Genomic DNA, 23,083 nt, shown 5'->3' with positions numbered 1-23,083 from the left:
TCCATCATTCATTCACTCAACAAACATCTATTGACCACTTATTATGCTACAGTTTTTGCTCTAGGTACTGGAACACATCAGTGAACAGAACAAAGATCCCTGCCCTTATAGGACTGACATTCTAACTTGGGGAGAATGACAATAAACATGATAATAATAACATATTTGGTGTGTTAGAAAGTGATGAATACTATGGGAATAGAAAATGTAGATAATGGGGACTCTTCCACCTGAAGTTCAATTAATTCAAATACAAAATATAATTTTCTAGTTAAGTTTCATACTATAAGAATTAAACAAGGCCCACAGCAGAGGTCCCACAAAGTAACTGGATGAAGAGGATGTCTAACAGCATCAGTGTCAATGAAATGGGAACAAGAAGCTGCAAAGGATTAGAAGCTGAGAGGAAAATCTGCCTTCACGTTTCCCCAGCTGACTAGGTCGACCCATTGCTTTAAGGCTGATAGAACCCAAGGAGATCGGAGGCTTGCAGGTAACTGACTGCTATCACATTCTTTGCACCATCAGAACAAACCCCCAGCTTCTGGGACAGCAAATCCTATACTCAAAACAAGGCCAGATACAAACCTCAACTATAAAAAATAGGGACTTCTATTTGCAGAGAACTTTGAACTTTTTAATATACACACAAATTCTTTCATTTGATCATTACATTAGGTTGTAAAGAAGTAAACTGAATTACTGTAACCATTTTAGAGATTTATGAATTCATATTCTCTTTCTAACTTCTTGCCTCACTGCAACTAAATAATACATTTAGCAGCAAACATTTACAGGCACTTACCACATTTAGTCCTTGCAACTACCTTATGGGTTAGTAACTATTACCCTTCCATTGCACAGACGAAGAGACTGAGGCAGGGAGGTTAAGTAGTTTGCCCAAGCCTGCAGCCAGTAAGGGACAGAGCAGGAATTCAAACCCAGACAGTCCTACTCCAATGTGTGCTCTTAACCGCACCCCGTAATTCCCAAAGTGGTCTGGGTTTGCCTTTCTATGGTAATACTAACCTATTTGGCCTTAAATACATATATTTAACTTTTTTTCTCATCTAATGTTTTAGACCAAAAGTGCCTTAGTAGGCACTAGGTCCTTCAGTCATTTGTATGTCCTCTATCATTTGCACCCGGTCTGAATTTGGAGATTTGGCCAAATTGACAAGACTTGTGAGAAGCAAAAGCAGCTTGAGCACTTGGGTCTCCTGACGTCCTGCCCAGGACTCGGCCCATTGTTTCCTAGTAACAGAATTCAGGCACAGTGAAATGCCTTGAGGGCCCCAGTGTCACAATGAATGTGGCAGAAATGAGATAAATGCAGCTCTAAAACCTTTGTCCCTCCTATTAATAGGTGTGTGAATTTTTTTCTATTTATATATAGTATCTCAGGGTTACCAGAGTATAGGGGCTGGGTAGCCTGTCCTCTGAGGTCTCTTCTGACTGTGATGCTGTGATTTCATGAAATAATTTTTATCCATTCCTTTGTATTAAACAGAAGTAAATTTCAACTACAGTGGAGAAAGAAAAGGAATCACTTTGAAAGTTAAACTTTCTATTTTCTGCCATCATTAGGGAAAGGATGACTTAGAGAACCCAAATTAAGAATTGGAATATAAGACATTCATAACACTAGGGGGTGTGGGGAAGGGATGGACTGGGAGTTTGGGGTTAGTAGATGCAAACTACCACATATAGAATGGATGAACAACAAGGTCCTACTGTGTAACAGGGAACTATGTTCAATGTCCTGGGATAAACCATAATGAAAAGAATATAAAAAAAGAATGTATATATATGTATAACTGAGTCACTTTGCTGTATAGCAGAAATTAACACATTATAAATCAACTATACTTCAATTTTTAAAAAAGACATTCATAACACTCAACTATATGGAAATACACAAAATCTTTAGTTATACTAAACTGTCCATATGAAAAGTTAAATATTTGTTTCTCTATTTTAGTAGTTCTTTTATTATAAGATCAACATGAATATTTCTAGAATATTATAGATTCATACAAATGTGATTTAACTGAGAGTTCTACTCCACAGAATGCCAGATAAATTATCTTTATTTCATTTAGTAAAACCTTTCAAATTGCATGTTTTACAAAATTATATATGCATATGTATGTGTATATGTGCTGTCTGAGTTATTATTTATCCATTTATTCATTTTACATATGTATTCAGTAAGCATGAAGCATCTTGAAAGCTATGATACTGATTCTGTAGGAAGTGAACAGGACTTTCAGTCTTTCAAGGCAGGACTGAGATAACCCCACCTATGCTAGAGGAAGATAACTCTAGTGGCAGTGCTAGTTTCCTACCCAAAAGGTGGAAACTAGTATTTTTTGATGTTAGGTAACCAGCCAATATTACCATCTGGTCCACAGTTAGTATATGGAGGAACCAGGATTCACATCCTAGCCTGTTAATAAACTATTGACAGTTTTTAGTTTCAGCACTGTCCCATACATGACATGCAGTAGAAAAAGTGCCAAATTGCCTGTTAGGAGACTTGTGTTCTCCTCCTGACCTTGACTAAGTGATGGACTTCCAGGCTTCCGAGGTTTCTGTTTAATATGTACAAAATGAGGCAGTTAGATTAAATAACAAAATTCTCCAGTGATGAAGTTCTGTGACTTTAGCTTAATTACTATTGGACTTGCTTCCACGTACCTTCTATAAATAAAATCCATGATAGAAAAATAAGCAATTATGTCATACTAAAAGAGAAAGGTATACTGGCCATTGTTTCTTTGTCAATGAATCATGGCAACAGTCTATTTTTCTTCCTCTAATATGGCTGAAAACCACTCGTTAATCCCATCACATTGTAGTGGTTTTTAATATCATTGGACCCATTATTCATGGGATATCATATCTCATTTATGAATTATAAGAATACATTTCCACATTGAAAACTTACCTTAAAATCCTAACATTTTTCCCATTTGAGCTTAGTGCTATATTACTTCCATAGACATCAGTGAAGATTCTGCCTTGGATTGTTATTATTGTACCTAAAAACAAAACAAAGAAAAAGCTCTGTGTAAGATTATCTATCCATATACCCATACACTTAATATGAAAACTTTAGAGGTTTTCCCAATAAAACAAGCATCCAGACGCTTACATCTTGTGTTCACTACTATTGTTTAGCATTGTTCTGAAAGTTCTACTACAATAAACCATGAACAAATAATTATAGTATTAAAGAGATATCTATAAGTATTTATAGCTTAAAGAGGTGTTTCGTGGAAGATAGGATGAATTATTCAATAAATATTGCTTGGGTCATGGGTGATTTATTTGAAAAAAATGTAAATAAGATCCCTACCTTATGCCAAAAAGTGAAATAAATTCTAGGTGAAATAAAAATTAAATATAAACAATAAAACCATACAAACTCTTGAAAAATAAGTGAAAATTTATATAATATTTGTATAATCGGGATGGTGGGATCTTCTACAGCATAAAAATAAAGGGAGAAATAACAAAGGTTAAGATCTACAGATTAGATAATAAAAATTAAGTGTCTGAATGACAGAAACATCACTAATAAATTTTAAAAGCAAATAATAAATTCAAAACATATTTCCCATCTATATGACGTATATATGGTTAATATTCTTAAAATGTAAAGAATTCTTGCAACTTAATATGAAAAAAAATGACTAGCCTTAAAAAGAGAGATGAACCAATAATTTATAAAAAGAAGAGATACAAATGGTTAATAAATACAAAATTAATTACATAAGTCAAAGAACTGGAAATATTCAAAAAAAACCCAACTATATTCTTCACATAAATTCTTTTTTTAAAAGAAAAAGAAAAGGAGAAAAGGCCTCCTGCCTTCCAGCACCCAGTGTCCACTGGGCTTGGAGCGGGTGGAGCCAGGGCCAGCGCCCTAGAAGAAGGTATAGGAGTAGAATTTTTCACATAAATTCTTGAAATAAAATGAGTACCTAGAATTGTTAAGGTTATAGAAAAAGGCATTTTCATATATTCCTGTTGGAATTATAAACTGGTATAACTATAGCTATTATAATAAACACTGGAAGCAAACTAATGCTCAATAGAGAGAAAGTCTAATACATTATAATAGATTCAGATGCAGCTATTAAAAAGCATTAAAAAATTTTTTTAGTTGTTTTATAATCAGAAAATGCTATTTATAAATTTTTAGGTATCATAATAAGTTTATGTACTAAAAATTAATTAACTATTATAAACAAAAAAGATATTTCAGCTGTCATATAACAGACCTGGAGTTCCAGATAAAGGTGTGATGCTCCTTATTGTTGGGGTTCTGAAACTTTTTGCCTGTAAAATAATATTGTTGATAAGCAGTCATCTCTATTTTGGTCCTAGTTTTATGAAATATCTCGGCTTCTTACATTATTTATATTTGAACAATATCCATAATATGACTGTCAAAATATTCCTTTTATATATGAGAAATAAAGTTCAGAATATTACTCCGATTATTCAAAATCTTTTCCTTACCCCCTAAAAATTCTCTTTCATTTCAAAGTGTTTCTACTTGGAATTTTAAAATTCAATCATCCTTTTGTTATCAGTGTAAGTCAAACCACAGTAATAAGGCTCTCTGGTAAAGACTTTTAAGAATTTGGTGGAATAAAATTAAAGAAAGCCTACTTTGGGTTAAGATTATAAAGAAAAAATAACAAAGCATTTTTCAAAAACATAGAAGCAAAACTTGGAAAGCGTTCATCAGAGTAAGCTTTAGTAACTAAGCTAACGATAATTTTCTAGAGTTATACAAAATATACTTAGAACACCACCTGACACATTGGCTATTATTATTCAAGTAAACATATGCCAACTTCTTTTTAAAAGACAAAATGAGAAATAATTACCACAAAAGGGAAATTTGAAAAACAAAATTAATTCTGAACAGGCAAAAAGCAGAGCTGATAGACAAAGTTTCCTCAATAACTGGGATACATCTAGTTATTGTGTAACTGGGATACATCATACATCTACATGTATGATCTACATACATGTAGATCAACATCTACACCTAAAAACAAATAATGTAGGAGAAAAACAAGCTAGAAATAGATCAAGAACAGTCCATCTGCACAAACACAAGGGTACCTCAGAAAAACAGAAGAGGACAGAAACACGGGCTGTATTTTTAAGGAATAACTGAAGTTTTTTGGAGGAGGAAGGTTGCTGGTGGCGAAAAAGATGGCCTCTACGTGAATACAAAAATTATATAAGCAAAATAACCTAACACAAATTAGACTCTCACTAAATGTCAGCTGTCCCCCCGCTCATTCTCATTCAGGAATAACCTAAAAGAAAGATGCCCAGATACTTAAAGTAAAAGGACAGATTTCTTTCAGACTTCCAAGAAGAGATAAATTTTTGAAATTTGAGGCTAAGAATGACTTCAGACTCATTCTTTCACACTTCAGAGATGGTTAATGGAGAATCTATGTAAAAGTAATAAGTAATATAATACCTAGTCAAATGGACTTTGGGCAAAATATCATTTTTAGAGGTAGTAAGGGAAAAGCTATAGGAACTACCAAGTTGTGTGTAAATCAATCTCTCTAAGCCACAGTGCACTCATATAAATTACATCTGTGGCAAAAAATAATTGAAGAGTGCATATTAAACAACATATTAGTTACTATTATTATTTGAGGAGCTAGATTAGAAACAGATTTTCAATTTAATATATCATCTACAAAGAAAAGAATCAATGAAGATGGCAGAGCAAGTTATTTTATAGAAAATAGAAAATGAGGGAGAAGGTTCTGAAAATAAAGAATAATTAGCCTGAATAATAACAGCAGTCAAGGATAATGATAAAAAGTATTAAAGATAAAATCAGAAAATAGTATGAGAATTAGATGCTACAAGTATGCAATTTTGTAAAGGGTTTTAAACAACCCAATAAAAGTGTGCAAAAGTTATTGGTCCTGATAAGAACAAAAAGTAAGGGTAAGCACTTAGAGACGTTTAAAACAACTGGACATTGCTATGACATTTTTATTGTATTTTACATAATATTGAGCCACAACAGACTGGAAATTTTTAAAACGATGATCCTTCACCATGGGTTGTTTAAGACACAGGACCAAGAAACAATGGAGATATGATTTCAAAATTCCAAACTAGAGTTCTATACCCAACTAAACTGTCAACCAAATGTGAGGTAGCATGGAAGTTTTAGTATTGGAAGGATTTTACTTTAACCTATTAGTAGAAGGAGTTTATTTTCTAAGTACACTTTGCTCAACTAACATGAGGAAGTAGTAAATCAAGAAAAAGGAAGACATAAGATTTAGGGAGCAAGTAGTGACATGAGGGAGAGAGGCAGGAAGTCCCCAGAAAGCTGGTGAAGGGAGACCCCATGATGATTGACTGCTGTGCAGCACATCTAGAGAACAGGCTGTCCAGACTGGAGGAGCACAGAAGAATTCAGGAGTGATGTCTTTTAGGCAAAGATGATTTGATAAATTACCTAATGATTTAAATACATTGAAAAAATGTCATATTTCTGGGGCAGAGTTTGATACACAGAAAACTAGGCAAATATCTACACACACATAAAAACCCAGTTATTAACTCCAAGCAAAACAAAATACTGTATGAGAGAGAAACGTAGTCACAGTACAGTACTTGTTTCAGCTATGAATATTACTTATACAGACATAATCATGTTATGAATATTGATCTAACCAAAACTGGGGCAAATCTAATTGAGAGAAGGAGTGGTAGGATATCTGTGTGTGTTGGAGGTGGGAAGGGGTAGCAGTTTCATCTCAAACATGGCTATACTTTTCCTCTCCCTGTATCCTCACCTGCAATGTCTTTGCAGCTCTTCCCATCAAGAGATGGAGGCTTGAATACGGACTGGCCTTGGAACTTGTTTCAGCCATTAGAATGTGGTTCAAGGAGCGTGACATTTCTGAGCCTAGGGCTAAAGGCTCCCTGCATACTTCTGCTCTCCTGAGGGATCCCTGCCTCCATCATATGAATAACTCTGGGCTACTTTTGGAGGGTACAGACACTATATAGAACAAAGCCTAATCAGCTCAGCTGTTCCAGCTGAGGCCTCCCGAATGTGAAAGCACCTAGCCGAGAGCAGCAAAGCCTCCTACCTAATGCGCAGCTGACCACAGCCACACGAGCAAGTCCAACAGAGATCAGTCTAGCTCTGCCCAGAACAGAAGAACCACACAGCTGATCCATGGCTACATAAGCAATATAAATTATTGCTGCTTGAAGCTAAGCTTGCGAGTTGTGTTACACAGTACAAGTTAATAGATGTAAGAATATAGGTGCTAAATTCTCATCTTCCATTGTAAGAATTATCAATAAATAGATAATATTGATAGTTAAACTTTAACTATTCAGGAATAGCTATAAATATATTTCTAATTAAGAAGGCTATTATTATAAATATCACAATAAATCATATAAAACATTATTTGTACATACATTAGAAATAATATGTTTCTTCTTTAGAACAGGGGAAAGGAATAATAACGTGCATGGTCTTGAATGTTGCATGTGAACAGTGTAATGAAGAAGGACAGAGAGACCAACAGGCTACAGCGATAATGGGTGAGAAATGACAAGGCCAGAATCAAAACCAAGGCCATGTCAGGAAAGAAGATAAGGGGACGACGAACTTTAGAGTTAATTTGCAGGGTAGGATCATCATGGTTTGGGGCTGAAGATGAAGGAAAGGGAGAAACCAAGGATGTAACAGGTTTCTAGCTTGAGATGTGTGAGAAATACCAGACAAAAAGTAGGGTTAAGGAGGAATACGAGAAGTCCAGTTTGAGATTTGTTGAATTTAGGTTGCTTTGGAGCCATTTTGGCATTTTATTCTAGGAAACAAAAGATGGCTCCACATTTAAGGAGAGAGAAGGGAGCCAGAGATATTTGGGATTCATATTTGGCAATATATTTGGGAACTGTAGACGCTTCTTGAGGACAGAAGTCATAACTAATTTCCTCAGCATTTCATCTTACATTGGAACGTTACAGCACTTGGTAATTGACAACTTAAAGCATAAATACAATTTTTTAAAATATATGCGATGGTCCTTAGAAGAAAATTTATTATAGTAAACACCTATATTTAGGGTAACTAAATTTTGAATGGCTCTGTGCTGCATGCAGTCACATCTTATCTCATTGCATTAGAAAGTACAAAGAAAGGGAAAAGAGTTATGTCTCTATTTAAAATGAAGGTGAGTCTGAAGAAAACAGAAAAAGGAAAATCAAACCAAGAGCAGAAATGGAGAAAGAGAAAAAATAGTATGAACAAGAAAACAGTTTGGAAGTATACAAGTTTAATTCATTAATAAAATTTACTTAAAAAGGTAAACACGAAATGATAAAAGAGCTTCCATTACTATAGAAGATAATTAACGGTGAAATTAAACTTAGCTACATGCTAGTAAATTATTTAATGTGGAAATAGATAACAATCTGTAAAATTAAAAAATAAAAACCCAGTTCCACAAGAAAGAAAGCATACGATCAATTATACGTAAGTTAGAGAGGAGATGCCACGTACATTGAAGCTGCAGGCCCAGCTGTTGATGTGACCTTTGCAGATATTATTTTCTGCAATAGGAACCCCATCCACACTGACTCTAATAGTGTAGGAATCTTCTGGCATTGCTCTGGAAAACAAATGAAGAACACATAAGGAATGCAAAGCTCTGTTATTTAATGTATAGCATTAATGTATATGTGATTTTTGAACAAAAGTATCTGAAATTCTAATTGTTGTACAATTAAATTCAATTTTATATTATGGAGAGATGATCTCCATCCTGAACTCTGTACTGCAAATTCTAACATCATAGACCTCAGGCTAATGCTTATTCTGACTAATGCATTGGTGCTTACTGAAAAGGAAAACAAGTGTAATAATAATCATTTAAAATAGTAACATATCATCTCGGTACAATTATTTTATGCTTTACTTTTTAAAAAGTTTTAATAATGTTTCTCCCTAAGTAAGCTGAAAAACACCCTAATGTAGATGGAATCCTCTGAAATATGGGCTACCCGTCTCAATATTAAAAGTTGCCATTTACAATGATTAATTTTTTTCTCCTAAGTTGCTAATAACAAACATCAATTTGAGCTGATAGTAAAGAACTTGAAATGTCAATCTACAAAATGATCACCTTTAATCTTAATGACTATGTCAAGATTCTGAACAAAATTAATCAAACTGGACAGGAAGGCATAATTTTGATATTTTGAAGAGCATCATCACAATTTAATAGTGGCCATTTATCTTCTAAAAAAGATCAATAATGATAGTAGCTCTAATAACCTGGGAAAGGATATAGTATTTTTTTTTTTTTGCGGTACGCGGGCCTCTCACTGCTGTGGCCTCTCCCGTTGCGGAGCAGAGGCTCCGGACGCACAGGCTCAGCGGCCATGGCTCACGGGCCCAGCCGCTCCGCGGCATGTGGAATCTTCCCCAATCGGGGCACGAACCCGTGTCCCCTGCATCGGCAGGCGGATTCTCAACCACTGCGCCACCAGGGAAGCCCTAGAATATATTTTGATCATGCCAATATATGGAAAGAGTATTATAACTGAATATAATAAAGGTATAAAATAGTCTAAACATCATGAAATCAAAAATAATAGTTGAAAAAAAAAGCTGATAATCAGAAAAACATTATTGTAATAGCCAGAGTGATAAAACTATTATAATACTAATATGCATAACTGTGGTTCTGATATGATGAAAATGATTTTATTAAAGATACTTTAACACATACCTAGTATAGCATGTAATTTGAGTTGAATGACTTGAATCTTTTTCTACATCACAAGAAATTGATCGGAAAGAAGAAACTAATTGCACACTGTTTCCCAACTCAGCATTATCAACTCCATAGTTAAACTGGTTTGCTTGAGCAAAACCTGGAAGAATGAAAGCACTCAATTATTATTAATGGAACTCTGTTTTCAAAGATCCAACACTTATTTCGTATTGAATCACTGAATAAATAATAAGAAATAGTACTGATGTCAGCAATTAATCTATTTCATATTCACCTCTATGATTGTAATCCTCTTTGGAAACATGAAAATTAGCCTTTAATTAATTTATTCATAAAAGCAATGCTTGAAAACCTATTATTTGTCAGGTTGTTAAGTGCATTGTAATCAAATGGCTTATATCCCAGTAATAGGGTGGGGAGGGGTGGAGAAACAGACAATATACAAATATATACCACCAGATGCTATGTCTAGTGGAGATAACTACTATGAAAACAGCAGGCTAAAGGGCATAGAAAGAGGAGACAAAGGGAACACGATTTTATAAGACATGGGGTCCTTACCTTGAGTACCTATAAAGCAAAATGTGAGGTAAGGACTTGCAAGTAGATAGTTTATTTGGGTGGTGATCCCTTAGGGACAAGAAAGAAGAAAACCTGAAGAAGAAAACCTGGACACCACTGAAAACAGCTGGGGTTCAATCTTGCTGGAAAAGACTTTTAAGGAAAATATAGACTGCCTCTCAGAAGCAAAGAATCAATGGGAAGAAGCATTTATTCATCAAATCCTGTCCCATTAGCTGACAGCTCCCCGTGGGGGAAATGGCTTTTCCTGCACTTCCAGGCTGCACATAGGTATATGCCATCTGGGTTCCAACGTCCCAAGTCACTGCATCAAAGAAGCCCTGGGACAAAGACATGCTGTGGGACCTGGAGGCTAGAGCTGGAAGCACAGATGGAGTCAAAGTACATGGGCAACTTTTTGCCACTTCTGTGGCTAGAATAAGAGGCGGGAACCAGGATGTGAGGCTGAGTAAGAAAGGCATCTGACACAGTTGATTCCTTGTACCATACAGATATGCTCAGGCCCTACTTTTAAGTACAAGCCATTGTCAGGTCTACAAGGCAGTGGCCACCTAAGAGTTCTGCTAAAGATTTCATACAAGAGGGTTAGTGGGACATGCAACAGGCCACAGTAATACAACTGGTCCTGAGGCTATAATTAATATGCATGTCCCCTCTCTATCACCCATTGTAATTTCCCTAACCATTAGCCAGCACTTCAGCTAATGGAGTGATGCTAACCTTCGTCCTGAGGATCTGAGCCCAAAGTTGCCTTGCCCGTGTTTGGTTGTGGTTGCCACCTATGCCTATTCAGTTATCACTGCACATGGAAGCCAAGAGATGCTCCAGGAATACCGTGAATTCCAGACATACTTCTCCTTAACTGCATTAGGTGAAAGCAACCCTCCCTCTTCACAATCATCAGAATGGACAATCTCTACCAGTCTACTACTTATGTTTGCTCAATTCAAACTGATCGGTTAGTAGTGGTAGTTTCAGTTCAGTGGAACCCATATTGGGACCCCTGGCAGAAGCATCCTCTATCTGGAAACTCAGACCCAGAATCCAGCAGAACCTAAAATTGCAAGGACAGAAAGCACAGATTCAATTTTTGGATCACTGGGTGACAATGACAGGGAATAACCCTTCAGCTCCATGTATTCTGTTGGGAGACAACAGTGTGGATCTGCCATTGGCTCAGTGCATGTGGCACATGATGGAGCACAGCGTCCCACTCCACAGGATGTTGTTCCCAAGCCGGGTTCTTAGTCTTGCCTTTTGTAGGCTGTTCCACCATTCTATTAGGCCACATGTTTCAGGGTGATGCAGGGTTCATGGTCATGTGTCCATTATCACTACTTTTTCACTATAAAATATGTTCCTTGTTCTGAGGCCCTGTTTTATGGCATCTCATGGCAGTAATTCAGACTCTGTATGCTCTCAGGAGATGAGGCTGGCAGAGGCATGGTGGAAAGAGAAGGCAAAACCCATATCTGGAATAGGTGTCAGTTCCAGAAACAGTGAATCTCTGCTTGTCAATGAGGGAAGGAGAGTGATGCAGTCGACTTGTCACTGAGTGGCTGGGTGTACTTCTTGAGGGACAGTCCCCATTGAGAGTCAGTATTGGTCTCTGCTACTGACAGAAGAGGTATTCAGCAACAGCAGTAGGTAGCTTAGCATTGGTAAAAGGGAGTCCCTGGTGTTGGTCCATGCACAGCCTTCACCAATGGCCCTCTGTTCAAAGGCCCATTGCACAAGCACTCAGGTGGCCAAGGAGAGAAGCTCCTGAACAAGTCATCCAATCGACCTAGTTGTTCCATTTCCTCTGCTGGGGATACTCTCTTGTGGAAATTAACTTGAGACCTATAGATTTGCATGCTATCGTGAGCGCATTCACCAGTCTCTTTCCAAGACTTCCTTATTTCTGATTTTCCAATCTTGTACTAGTCAAGTCATCTGCCGCAGCCCAGGAGCTGATGTATATCTTTACCTTGGACCACCTTTTCCTCCTTATAAAGTTACTGACGATGTATACTACTCACAGCTCTGCCTACCAGGGAGGCTGACATTGAAAGTAAATTAAAAGCCCAGGGAATACTTTGCAACATTTATGATATCAGAGGTGATGCCAAGAAGGCGCTTGTCATAGATGGTCATGGAAGCTTTTCAGAAGGAGTAAGCCATGAGAATATCTATGGGAAATACATTTTAGTTAGAACAGGGTGTTCCAAGTCCCTGTGGTGGGAGCATGTTTGTGGATTCAAGACTTAACAAGTGTGGTTGCATTAGTATGAGTCAGGAGAAACAGTAGGAGATGAGATTAGAAATGGAGGCATTTAGATTGTCTTTATGAGTGTGGAAACATTGGAGGCTTTAAAACAGAGAAGTGGTATTATCTAACTTATACTTTTCAAGATTCACAAGCTGCCGCTCCAAAAATAGAATGGGCCAGGGTGAGAATAGACTGGGGGCAGGGGTGAAGATGCTGTTTCAGTGAGCAATGTATAAATGACTGCTTGGCATGGGTTCAAGAGAAGATAGAGGAAAATAAGTAAAGAGTACCAATACTGGTAACCTTTAAAAGAGTTTTACTGTAAAGGGAAGCAGAGAAATGGGGTAGCTGAAGGGGGCGGTGTGGACCAAGGGGACAGTTGATGATTTTGCTTTTGCTTTTTTTCAGGTGGGTGAAATAGTATGTTTGCATGCTGATGGGTATGATCCAACAGAAACTGAGAAATGGATGATGTGAAACAGAGCAGAAGATTATTTTAATCTTACTATAAATATATGAAAATTCAAACTAGATTTGGAAGTAAACATCAATTATTTTTATGCCACATAGAAGTATTTTAACAACAAGGTCCTACCATACAGCACAGGGAACTATATTCAATATGCTGTGATAAACCATAATGGAAAAGAATATGAAAAACAATGTATATATACATATATATGTATAACTGCATCACTCTACTGCACAGCAGAAGTTAACACAACATTGTAAATCAGCTATACTTCAATAAAATAATTTTTAAAGTATTTTATATTGCTGAAACCACATTCAACTCTGAAATAAACCCAAGAAATAAAACCTATGAGTAAGATAATCGGATAATGTTCTATTGATTAAATCCTAAAATTAAGTATTCTAATAAAAATGTTAAAAAGGTACTTAATACTATTCTAGTATGCACAGTGAATCTACAAAGTTGTCTAGGTTCTAACATATTTTTTGAATAAAGTCAAATTAGTAAATAAACATGTTTTGCCCAGATTACTTCAAAATCTAAAATCCCTAAATTCTGAGTTCTAAAAGTATGTGCATTTTTACATACTATTTTTCTCTGAATATCACAAATTCTAAAGATTAAGAAACCAATATAGCCATATTGGTGACTAAAATATTTTTGAAATTATGAAACATTTTCTTTTACACTAAAAGATCTGCATCCATGTCATTAGTGTAAATGTATAAGCTATGTAACTGTCATAACTTAATTAGCTACAGATCACATTGTCCCACAGTACAATAATAAAATCAGCAGGAAAAAAAGGTTAACCCAGAGAGGTACACTAAACTCTAAATCCTAAGTATTTATATTATTAATGTTAGAAAAAAATAAATATTAGGTATTTACCTTAAATTGTCAGTAGTTTTCAAGTATGTTTCAACAAAACAATCACCACTACAACACGTGCTCACATTAGCCTTTACTAGTTAAAGTGGCTGAACTGGGGTTGCCAAAGGTTTGTGGTGTGGCTTTTTAAATTACTGAACATTTTCAGTGTTCCACAAAGGTCTATGAGACAACATGAATACTGCCTGGTTTAACACAGGACTGGAAGTAGGGCTTCGCTATGCCAAATGTTCATCAAATGTCATAGCCCTGTGCCACAGCTCTGGTTAACACTGCATGTTAGGTGACAGTGTTGTGTACAGGAAAGGGCATTTGGACCCTGACATCCTGGGTTGGAATCCCAGCTCCAGTGAATTCCTTGCTGTATGAACTTAGTTTTAGACATAAACTCTCTCAGTCTTAGTCTCCTCACCAGGAAAATGACCATAATAATCTACTTAGCAGGAATTATCAGGAAGACTAAATGAGAATTTATATATAGTACTTAACATGGTACCTGGCTCACAGGTTAAAAGCTCAATTAATATATATCCTTATTATATAATAAGTCACAAAATAGTTATTATTAGTCAGTATTAATATCGTTTTTTAAAAAATAACAGAACAGGGCTTCCCTGGTGGCACAGTGGTTGAGAGTCCGCCTGCCGATGCAGGGGACACAGGTTCGTGCCCCGGCCTGGGAAGATCCCACATGCCGCAGAGCGGCTGGGCCCGTGAGCCATGGCTGCTGAGCCTGCGCGTCCGGAGCCTGTGCTCTGCAACGGGAGAGGCCACGGCAGTGAGAGGCCCAAGTACCGCAAAAAAAAATAAAATAAAATAACAGAACAAATAAGTGGGTGGCCAGGATTCGAACCCAGGTTGTAGATGCCAGCTTGGCACCCCTGTGATATTCAGAGAAAAGTAATATTTAAAAATGCACATTACAAAGCTATTTCCAGTTATCCAACGTAACTTCCTCCAGACCCTATGTTCTTAGCTCCTCTCCTATTCTTTATACATAGAAGAAGTAAGCAGAAACTCAACGAAAGATAGGGATTTTAATAAACACTGCTCTCTTATTCTAAGCTTAAAACTTAACCGAACAGGACTCATCCAGCATAGGCTAAAGTACAAATGTATCAATTTAACATGTGAAACATATTTGCATTGAGTTTGCAGTATTGAATATAGGAAGGCAGTTACTGCTGAAATGGAATTGTGAAAAGATACATGAAAACACAGAAAAGCAAGCTATTTGTAAAACCACTCTTTCCTTTTGCCAATTTCTGCTTATCTTTGGCGTTCACGTTGAGTTTGGAATACACAGAAGGGCTGCTGGCAACTAACTAAAGAATAGAAAGTTTTACTTGTAGCGTGGCTCAGGAAGTGATACATGTGTTTGTTTTCCTATTAGGCATATGTCACATCAGTGATATGGTAACAGCAGATCTGTTCTTCAGCATTCCTAAGAAAAAAACAATTAAAAAAAATAATGCCAACAAAAGATGATATATATTGTTTTTAGCTTAGGAATTGTTTTAATATTATATGTGTATGTATGTATATATACACACACATATATATGTCTCATATATATGTGATATATATGTTTTTATCACATATATATGTGATATATATGTTTATATATATTTCCTGGGAGTAAAATATATAGGAAAATATGAACCAAATCAATAAGATTTGTAAATATTCTCATTATAAATTTTAGTGAAAAAAAAAAACTACAGAAATATTTCTAATTTTGTAGCTAGCTCCAAAGAGTTAAAAAGCAATAGAAAGGAATCACCTTTAAAAAAATAATTTTAATTTAAAAGTATAATTCTAAATAAATAATTGGGTATAAAGAAGATAACTCTGGAAGTACTCCAAAGCACAAAGATTACAGGAAGGGATGGGTGTACCCTGGAAACAGAAAAGGTCGAGGCTTCAGATGGAAATTCCTGACATGTTGATGTATTTTTTTCCTTTTGCAGAAAAACTGGAGACAGAATTTGCCAGGCACCCAAACCTGGGTCTCCTGATAGCAGCCTGTGCTGCTATCACGAAAAATGCATGTGTTGTCAAAGCCAGCAGTTGCCATGTACAATGCAGGCTGTTTTGGGTTTCTCTGGTTAAAAAAAAAAAAAAAAAAAAAAAAAAAATGGTGCAGTGTGACGGAGCGTAACTTCTAAAGAATGAAACCATCTGTATAAGATAAATGCAAAAGAATAATAAATAATAAAATAGCTCTAAATTATGGAGCAGATATTATGTATAGGTGCCTTAGATACATCATCCTTTTCAATATTCATAATAGACCCAACAGGTAGGAATTAATATCCCATTTCACGGATGAGGAAGCTGAGGCTTAGAGAAGAAACTTGTCCCAGTCCCCTAGTGGGAGTGGCAAAGTTGGAGCTGAAAGCCAGTCGGACCCGACTAAAGTCTATATGCTTTCCATAATATTGCAAAAATTACATAACTCACCACTTCAGTTAAACAACAATATATGTGCTAGACATTGTAATAGGGAAATAGCTAGAAAAAAAAGAACCAAAAGTAAAAAGTTATTCCTTCTGGCTCACAGATTTTTTTTAACAAAGATAAATATCAAAGAAGACAATTGAGAAATACAAGGTATGAATATAAAGTAATAAACACAATAAAGTTAGAAACACTCCAGAACTTATCAAAATGATAACACTCCTCATCCAATCAGTCATCTTAGAAGGAAATATAATGATTTCCACGGTCATGCCACTGCTCAAAACGCTTTTTTTTTGTTTTTTGTTTTTTGTTTTTACGGTACGCGGGCCCCTCACTGTTGTGGCCTCTCCCGTTGCGGAGCACAGGCTCCGGACGCGCAGGCTCAGCGGCCATGGCTCACGGGCCCAGCCACTCTGCGGCATGTGGGATCTTCCCAGACCGGGGCACGAACCGGTGTCCCCTGCATCGGCAAGCGGACTCTCAACCACTGCGCCACCAGGGAAGCCCTCAAAACGCTTTTACTTGGGCAGCATAATTGTAAAATTATACATAATATTTACATAATTGTAAAATTTTACCTTTGGCTCCTGAAGATAGCCTTTAGAACAAAGTAATGCAGTAGCAAATTTTTGCCTGTAAAGTTTCATTAGGTGTGAAAATAGACAAAAGTCATTTGAATACACAAAAACATTAACAATAGATCTTTCAGAGGGTGGAATTTCAGAGAACTCAAGTCAAATATTTATTTTACATTTTCATCGTGGCCTTTACAAAAATAAAAAATTTTAAAGTCATAGGGGACCAACATTTAGGTGATCTAGCATTTACAATTCCATTTAGAAAGTGTTCTTCTGTTATTAATAAATTATCTCTGTATTCAATTCTAAACATGGAGTATGGGTCAGACACAGCACTGATGGATGATGTGAATGTAGTTCCTCCAAATAATCTTTGTTCAAGTACCACATTCATGTAGCTTTGGAGGTCTGGTGTGTTTTGTAAATTCATTATCATTACTTTACACACATTCTGTATATATCATGGGCCCCCCAAACAGTATTTAGACTCAGCCTCTTAGAAAGACATAAGGTATCACAATTTCAGTCCCTATAGTGTGTGGTTAAAGCAAGGAGAGGGAAGACACATCAGGGTGGGGTGCAGGTACCTGCAATTCAAATAGGATTTAACTATTCTATAATTCTTTGCCAAAAGCATCCAGAAATACAAACTGATGGGAAAACTAGAAATTCACTGTGACACTTTGTGCTTCCTAAGTAAGAGGATTACTCCTGAGACTCAGAAAGTCTACCAAAGAGCAAAGATTATAGCTAGGTTAATAAGGATGTTCTTCCAAAATGCCTTAAGAATGGAATGGTTTGTTTTGTTTTTTCCTATTTCTAACTAGGGATGCTCTGAGTTTATGTACCTAAACTCAAGCCATGGTTCCTGGATCAGAAAAAGTGCAGGTCTTGAGGCAGAAGGAAATAGCTGAGCAATTTTATTGTTTTGTTTGTTTGTTTGTTTGTTTTGGACATTTCTCTCATGGCATTTAAATCTCTGTTAGAAACCCAATAGCTTTCAAACACACTATCTAACCAAATGTTAACAGCAATATACAATTTAAGGGAGCTATGGATAAAGACATTTTAAAAAGTCTTTAACAAACACATTGTCTCCAGGTGTCTAACTCTAAAAAAACAAAAACACACTTTAATCCAAAACATACTGTTCACAATTTAGAGGCACAAACCATTTCAAGTATATCATTGAGATTAAATTCTACAGAAATTTTACTTAGAAGTATTGAAAGACATTTTAATACATGCAACAGAATTATTAAATATCTTGCTTTGTCAATTTTCTGATTCCAAAAACTTCTCACTGTTCTTCTTATTTTAAAGACTAAATAATAGTTTTTATTAATATTCTTAAAAAATTTTTCTTTCCCATCCTTCAAAAATTTGTAAGCATCTGAATACTACTATCATTTAGATCGTAAAGGCCTAATGGCTAAAAGAACCACATATTTCTATTTAATCCTAGGAACAGTTGCTTATTAAATATATTCCCTAATTGCCTACTTTGTTTTCATCCCAAGACGAGGGAAGGAGAGTTATACATAACCCATGTTTTGATGAAGCATATGATAAGGATTGGGTGGCAGAAGAAGGGATCCAAAGCTTTGCTTTCAGTTGTCTTTCTCCATTCATTACCATTCTATTTCTCTATCATACCCTCCTACTAACATCCTACTCCCAGAACCCCCCAAAATGTTATATTTAATATAAAGATAAATGTTATTAGACCCATGAAGAACAAAGTAAGTAACTGCAGAGCTGGGTTAAAGATGTTTCTTTCAATTCAATCATTATATTCCAGACCTTGGAGTTCAGCAAGTAATTATGATACAAATTCAGACGGTCAGGTTGATATAGACTTTCAGGGGTTTTGTTAGGTGTCAAAGAGGATAGAGTTTCACTACTCTGGCCAAATGGAGGAGCAACTCTAGTGGATTTTTTTAAAAAACCGTAAATCTCTAAATGTAAAACAGCCTTTGAAATACCTCAACCCTGATGAAAAAAAAAAAAAGGCAACAATACCTTCTCCTTTGATAGTCAGCCTTGTTGCTCCATTTATGCTGCCATATTTAGGTATTATTTCTGTGACTTTGGGAATTATTTTAGAGCCATCTGAAAGATAGTAAAGTACAATAGAAGTAAAAGCATCAAGTACTTCATTTCAAGCACCAAATTTTGTACCACAAATTACAATGGTGTAAGAAAAACATCATGGAGATTATAGGACAGAAAGTAAATACACCTAGGTTTTATTTTTGGTTCTATTACTAACCAGTGACTTGACAGGGAGTTCAGTCATTAACTTAGTTAATACTCATCGGCTTTATGCAAAGCACTGTCTTACATGCTACAAAGAAGAGGAATAATACATGATCATTTTCATTATTCTTACCTATCATATTATAAAACATTTATTAGACCCTTAATTTCATGTAGTGCTCTGCTAGCTGCAGTTCCATAACTACAGCTATCAGCCCACACAGCAGCAGACAGTGCTGGAGAAATAGCTCTGTGGAGAAATAGGTCATTATCAAAGCCCATAAGAAATGCAAAGCCAGGTAAATTGAAAGAATAGTCTAGGTACAAAAAAGGAATGTTGTGTTTTAAGAAGTAATTGTTTTCTGTGACAGAGTAAGACTTCAGGGAAGATCAGTTCTGGGACCTTTTTAGCCTTCTGATGACAGTGAGTTCTTAATGTAAAGGTCACTAATTCATTCAACAAACAGTGTTAGGTTCCTGGGCATTTAAAAATCTGTGACAGTCCCAACTTTCCAAAAGCTCAGCTTAGGGAGCCCAGAGTGACAGAAGAGAGCACAGGGGCCACGTGACTAAGAAGGGGCATTTCATCCACACTGCTTCTTGAAAGAAGGGTGTTCCTGCTGCATCTGGGAGAGCAAACATGAATTAGCTAGACTGGACCAACTACGGGAAAGACAGACTTCTAGACTTCTAGACAAAGAGGCGCCTCTGCAAACACAGGGGTGAGTGAGCAGCTTCTTTGGTGAACTGAAATTAATGCTTCAAAATAACTCAAAGTTACATCATGGCCAAAAGGATTTATTTTCTGCTTAAACTGTACAGATCTGGTAATTATTAGATTCAGTAACAAATTCTCAGGATAGGTGGAAAAATTTAAGTGGGAACACAAAGAAAAGCCACCTAAATTGTTTGAAACGGATGAATGAGAAAAAGGTAAAGAAATTATGATTGAGTTCATTCCTGCCTGAGAAAAGTTTAGTGTGGACTTCACCTACAATAGCAAAAGCTCTCCAGCAAAAAGATGACTACCCCCCAGACCCAATGACTCTGCGCTGTGGGTCTGTCTTTGGCAAGGCTGCTCATGCTGCAGGCACATTTGTAACTTCGAGCAGCCCACGGCCAAGAGTAGGAAACTCCAGCGAGGGAGCTGGATCCTATCTCGTAGAAGCGCGGTTCCTCACCTATCTCAGGTTCATCCTCCCCGTTATCTCCACGGACAACTCCAATTTCTTATCTTATCAGTCTCTTCCCAGCCCTCTCTTGGGTATTACTTTGAAGGCCCTGGGCAGCTGCCCTTGGAAATGACTGACACCCGCCACAAAGACCCATTCCTATCTTACTGGGAGACCCTGTCCTCCCTTCAAAGGGGAAGGGACCCAAGAAGAGTGAGAAAAGGGAGGAGTTGGGTTGCGTCCCCAAGCCCCAACCAAATTTCCGTCTCTTTTTCAACTGAGTGACCAGGGATGGAGGGGGTGAGGTTCCATAATTCAAGCAGCAACCCTCGTGGCAAGAGCTTAACCTAGTCCCCAGGATCTCCATGCAGCCGCACGCTCAGCCTCGTCCCAGGGCCAGTGCCAGACGGTGCAGCCTCTCCCGCGACCCCGGCAACGGGGGTTGTGTCTACAGGGACCTCTCCGGCTTGCCTCCCTAGCGTCCCAACTGGGTTACCTGTGCGGGGGTCTGCGACGCACAGCAGCAGCCCCCAGAGGGCCCACGTCCCCCAGAGCCACAGGTGTCCCATCGCGGCGCCAGTTCCGCAGAGCCTACGCCCGCCGCTCGCCCGCAGCCGCCGCCAGCGCCCCGGCTCTGCTGGCTAGCGCGCCCGCCGCGTCCCACGCGCGCAGGCGGACTCGGCCGCCCCAGGGCCGCCCCGCCCCCGCCCGCCCGGGCGCCCCCTGGCTTTACGCGCAGACGCACGCCCCCCTCACCCGGGAACGCAGCCGGCTCCGGCCCGTCAGTAACCATGGAACCTCCACACTCAGAGTTGGTTGCTAACGCCCCACGGCTGCCTCCGCAGGTGTAAGAGCCCCACTTTTTCTTGGCGAGAGAGGTCAACAGGCAAGTTTGCCGACAATCTCGCCTTTTCTGTCCTCCCTCCCGTCCTTCCCCTCCTCTCACCCCCTTCCTTCCTCCCTTCCTTCCATTCTCTCTTCTTCTTCCCTCCTCCCCGCCCCCGGCCATTTCTGGACCTGTACACTTTCCTCTGCCGGTCGGCCTTGGTTATTAATCATCCCCAGGTGAGCCTCAAAGTCCACCTAATACGCAAACCCCACACAGATTCCCCCTTCCCATTCATATAATTTCGTGCTCTCCCTTTTATTGACAATCATACTAAGGTTTATTGGTCTCTGGGCACGTCCCCAAACACGCGCCTTAGAGACTTCAACCCACAATAGTTCTAAAATGACTATTACTGTTATTATGATCCCCATCGTTACAAGCCGTAGACTGAGGCGAAGGTTAAGTAACTTGCCCGAGGCCGTATACCTAAGTGTACAGCGAGGACTCAAGCAGAATGACTCTAGAGCCAGGGCTCTTATGCCCGCCACTGGCCCCTATTTGGCAGACTTCTAGCGAACGCTTGCAATGCTTAGGACATCCTTATACTAAAAACTATTCATTATTTATCTGAAATTCGTATTTAATTCGGCATTCTGTATTTTTATTTACTAAGTCTGACAACTCTGGTTGGGCGGAAAGAGAGAAGAAATAGAAGAGAGAACTTAAAATCAGTGAAATAAATAAAATTAAGTCCTTGCTCTTCAGAAGTTTTATGTACCTCATTGGGGTTAAATTTTTTTGTTAGATTTAGTTAATTATAGTCGTCTTATAATTTTGTGCAAACGGACTGTTACCACTCTACTGAAAGCAGTGCCAGCAGAGGTACCCTGACCTTCCTTACTTCTTTTGGAACTCTCTGTAGCATGTGACACTGTCGACATCTTTCTTGAAATTCCATCCCTCCTAATAGCCTTGGGTTTCTTCCTGCTTCTCCAGTCACTTCTAATATTTTTCTCTTCCATCTTCTTTTGGAAATTGGTATACCTGCAGGTTTTTTTTTCACCCTTCCCGAACTCTGCTATCTAGAAGCAGACCAATTAGCAGAAAATCAGCTAATTGAATGCCAATTTGCTCATTATTTGCCAAATTTACTAAATTTAAAGATTGCAATGTTGTAGAGAAATAATAAGCAGCTTTAACAAAAATATTCACTTTAGGTTATTAGCTGTGAAATATGTAGAAGTATATATTTCAATATCAATAATCAAAATAAAAATTAATGTGGGAATTTCTATATGGAATTGTTTGGTTAATTTTGATTTATTTCTGGTGCTTTCAAATTAAAGTTAAATTAATCTAAATTAAATTTTAGATGACTTCACTAAAAAGTGAATTCAATTTTATTCAAAATCCTGATTTTTGCACATGCTTTTAAATTTATAAATTTAAATTGAATATAAGACATAAGCTAAATGATACTAAAAAGAATATTTAGGATTCTTTTAGTATTAAAGTAGAAAATGTCATTCAAAAGTATTATGGAAAAGAAGTAGGTGAAAAATCTTGTCAGACATATACTGAAGTTATGATTTCTAATCAGGAATTATTGAAATAGGTAGACTTTCTTTAAAGAAAGGATCTATATTATTTATAACAAAAAGGAAAACTTTTCTTAAGTTTTGGATATATCAATAAAGTGATTAGGGACCTTTTTTTTTTTTTTTTTGCAGTACACGGGCCTCTCACTGTTGTG

General features: G+C 37.3%; 1 protein-coding gene across 1 annotated transcript in view; it reads right to left on the bottom strand.

Annotated features, from left to right (window-relative positions):
* The window catches only part of PKHD1L1 (PKHD1 like 1), a 154,671-nt gene extending 133,601 nt beyond the window's left edge, over positions 1–21,070 (bottom strand). Inside the window, exons 1-6 of the mRNA XM_019942265.3 lie at positions 20,998–21,070; positions 19,093–19,182; positions 9,825–9,969; positions 8,594–8,702; positions 4,290–4,347; positions 2,951–3,044 (exon numbers count right to left, since the gene is read on the bottom strand). Of these exons, the coding sequence (XP_019797824.2) occupies positions 2,951–3,044; positions 4,290–4,347; positions 8,594–8,702; positions 9,825–9,969; positions 19,093–19,182; positions 20,998–21,070 (569 nt within the window). The remainder of the gene's footprint in view (positions 1–2,950; positions 3,045–4,289; positions 4,348–8,593; positions 8,703–9,824; positions 9,970–19,092; positions 19,183–20,997) is intronic.
* Positions 21,071–23,083: the final 2,013 nt, after the last annotated feature.

Source organism: Tursiops truncatus, chromosome 17 (assembly GCF_011762595.2).
Source record: "Tursiops truncatus isolate mTurTru1 chromosome 17, mTurTru1.mat.Y, whole genome shotgun sequence".
NCBI lineage: Eukaryota > Metazoa > Chordata > Mammalia > Artiodactyla > Delphinidae > Tursiops > Tursiops truncatus.
The sequence above is the reverse complement of the archived record's forward strand: the minus strand, read 5'-3'. Positions and strand labels throughout refer to the sequence as shown.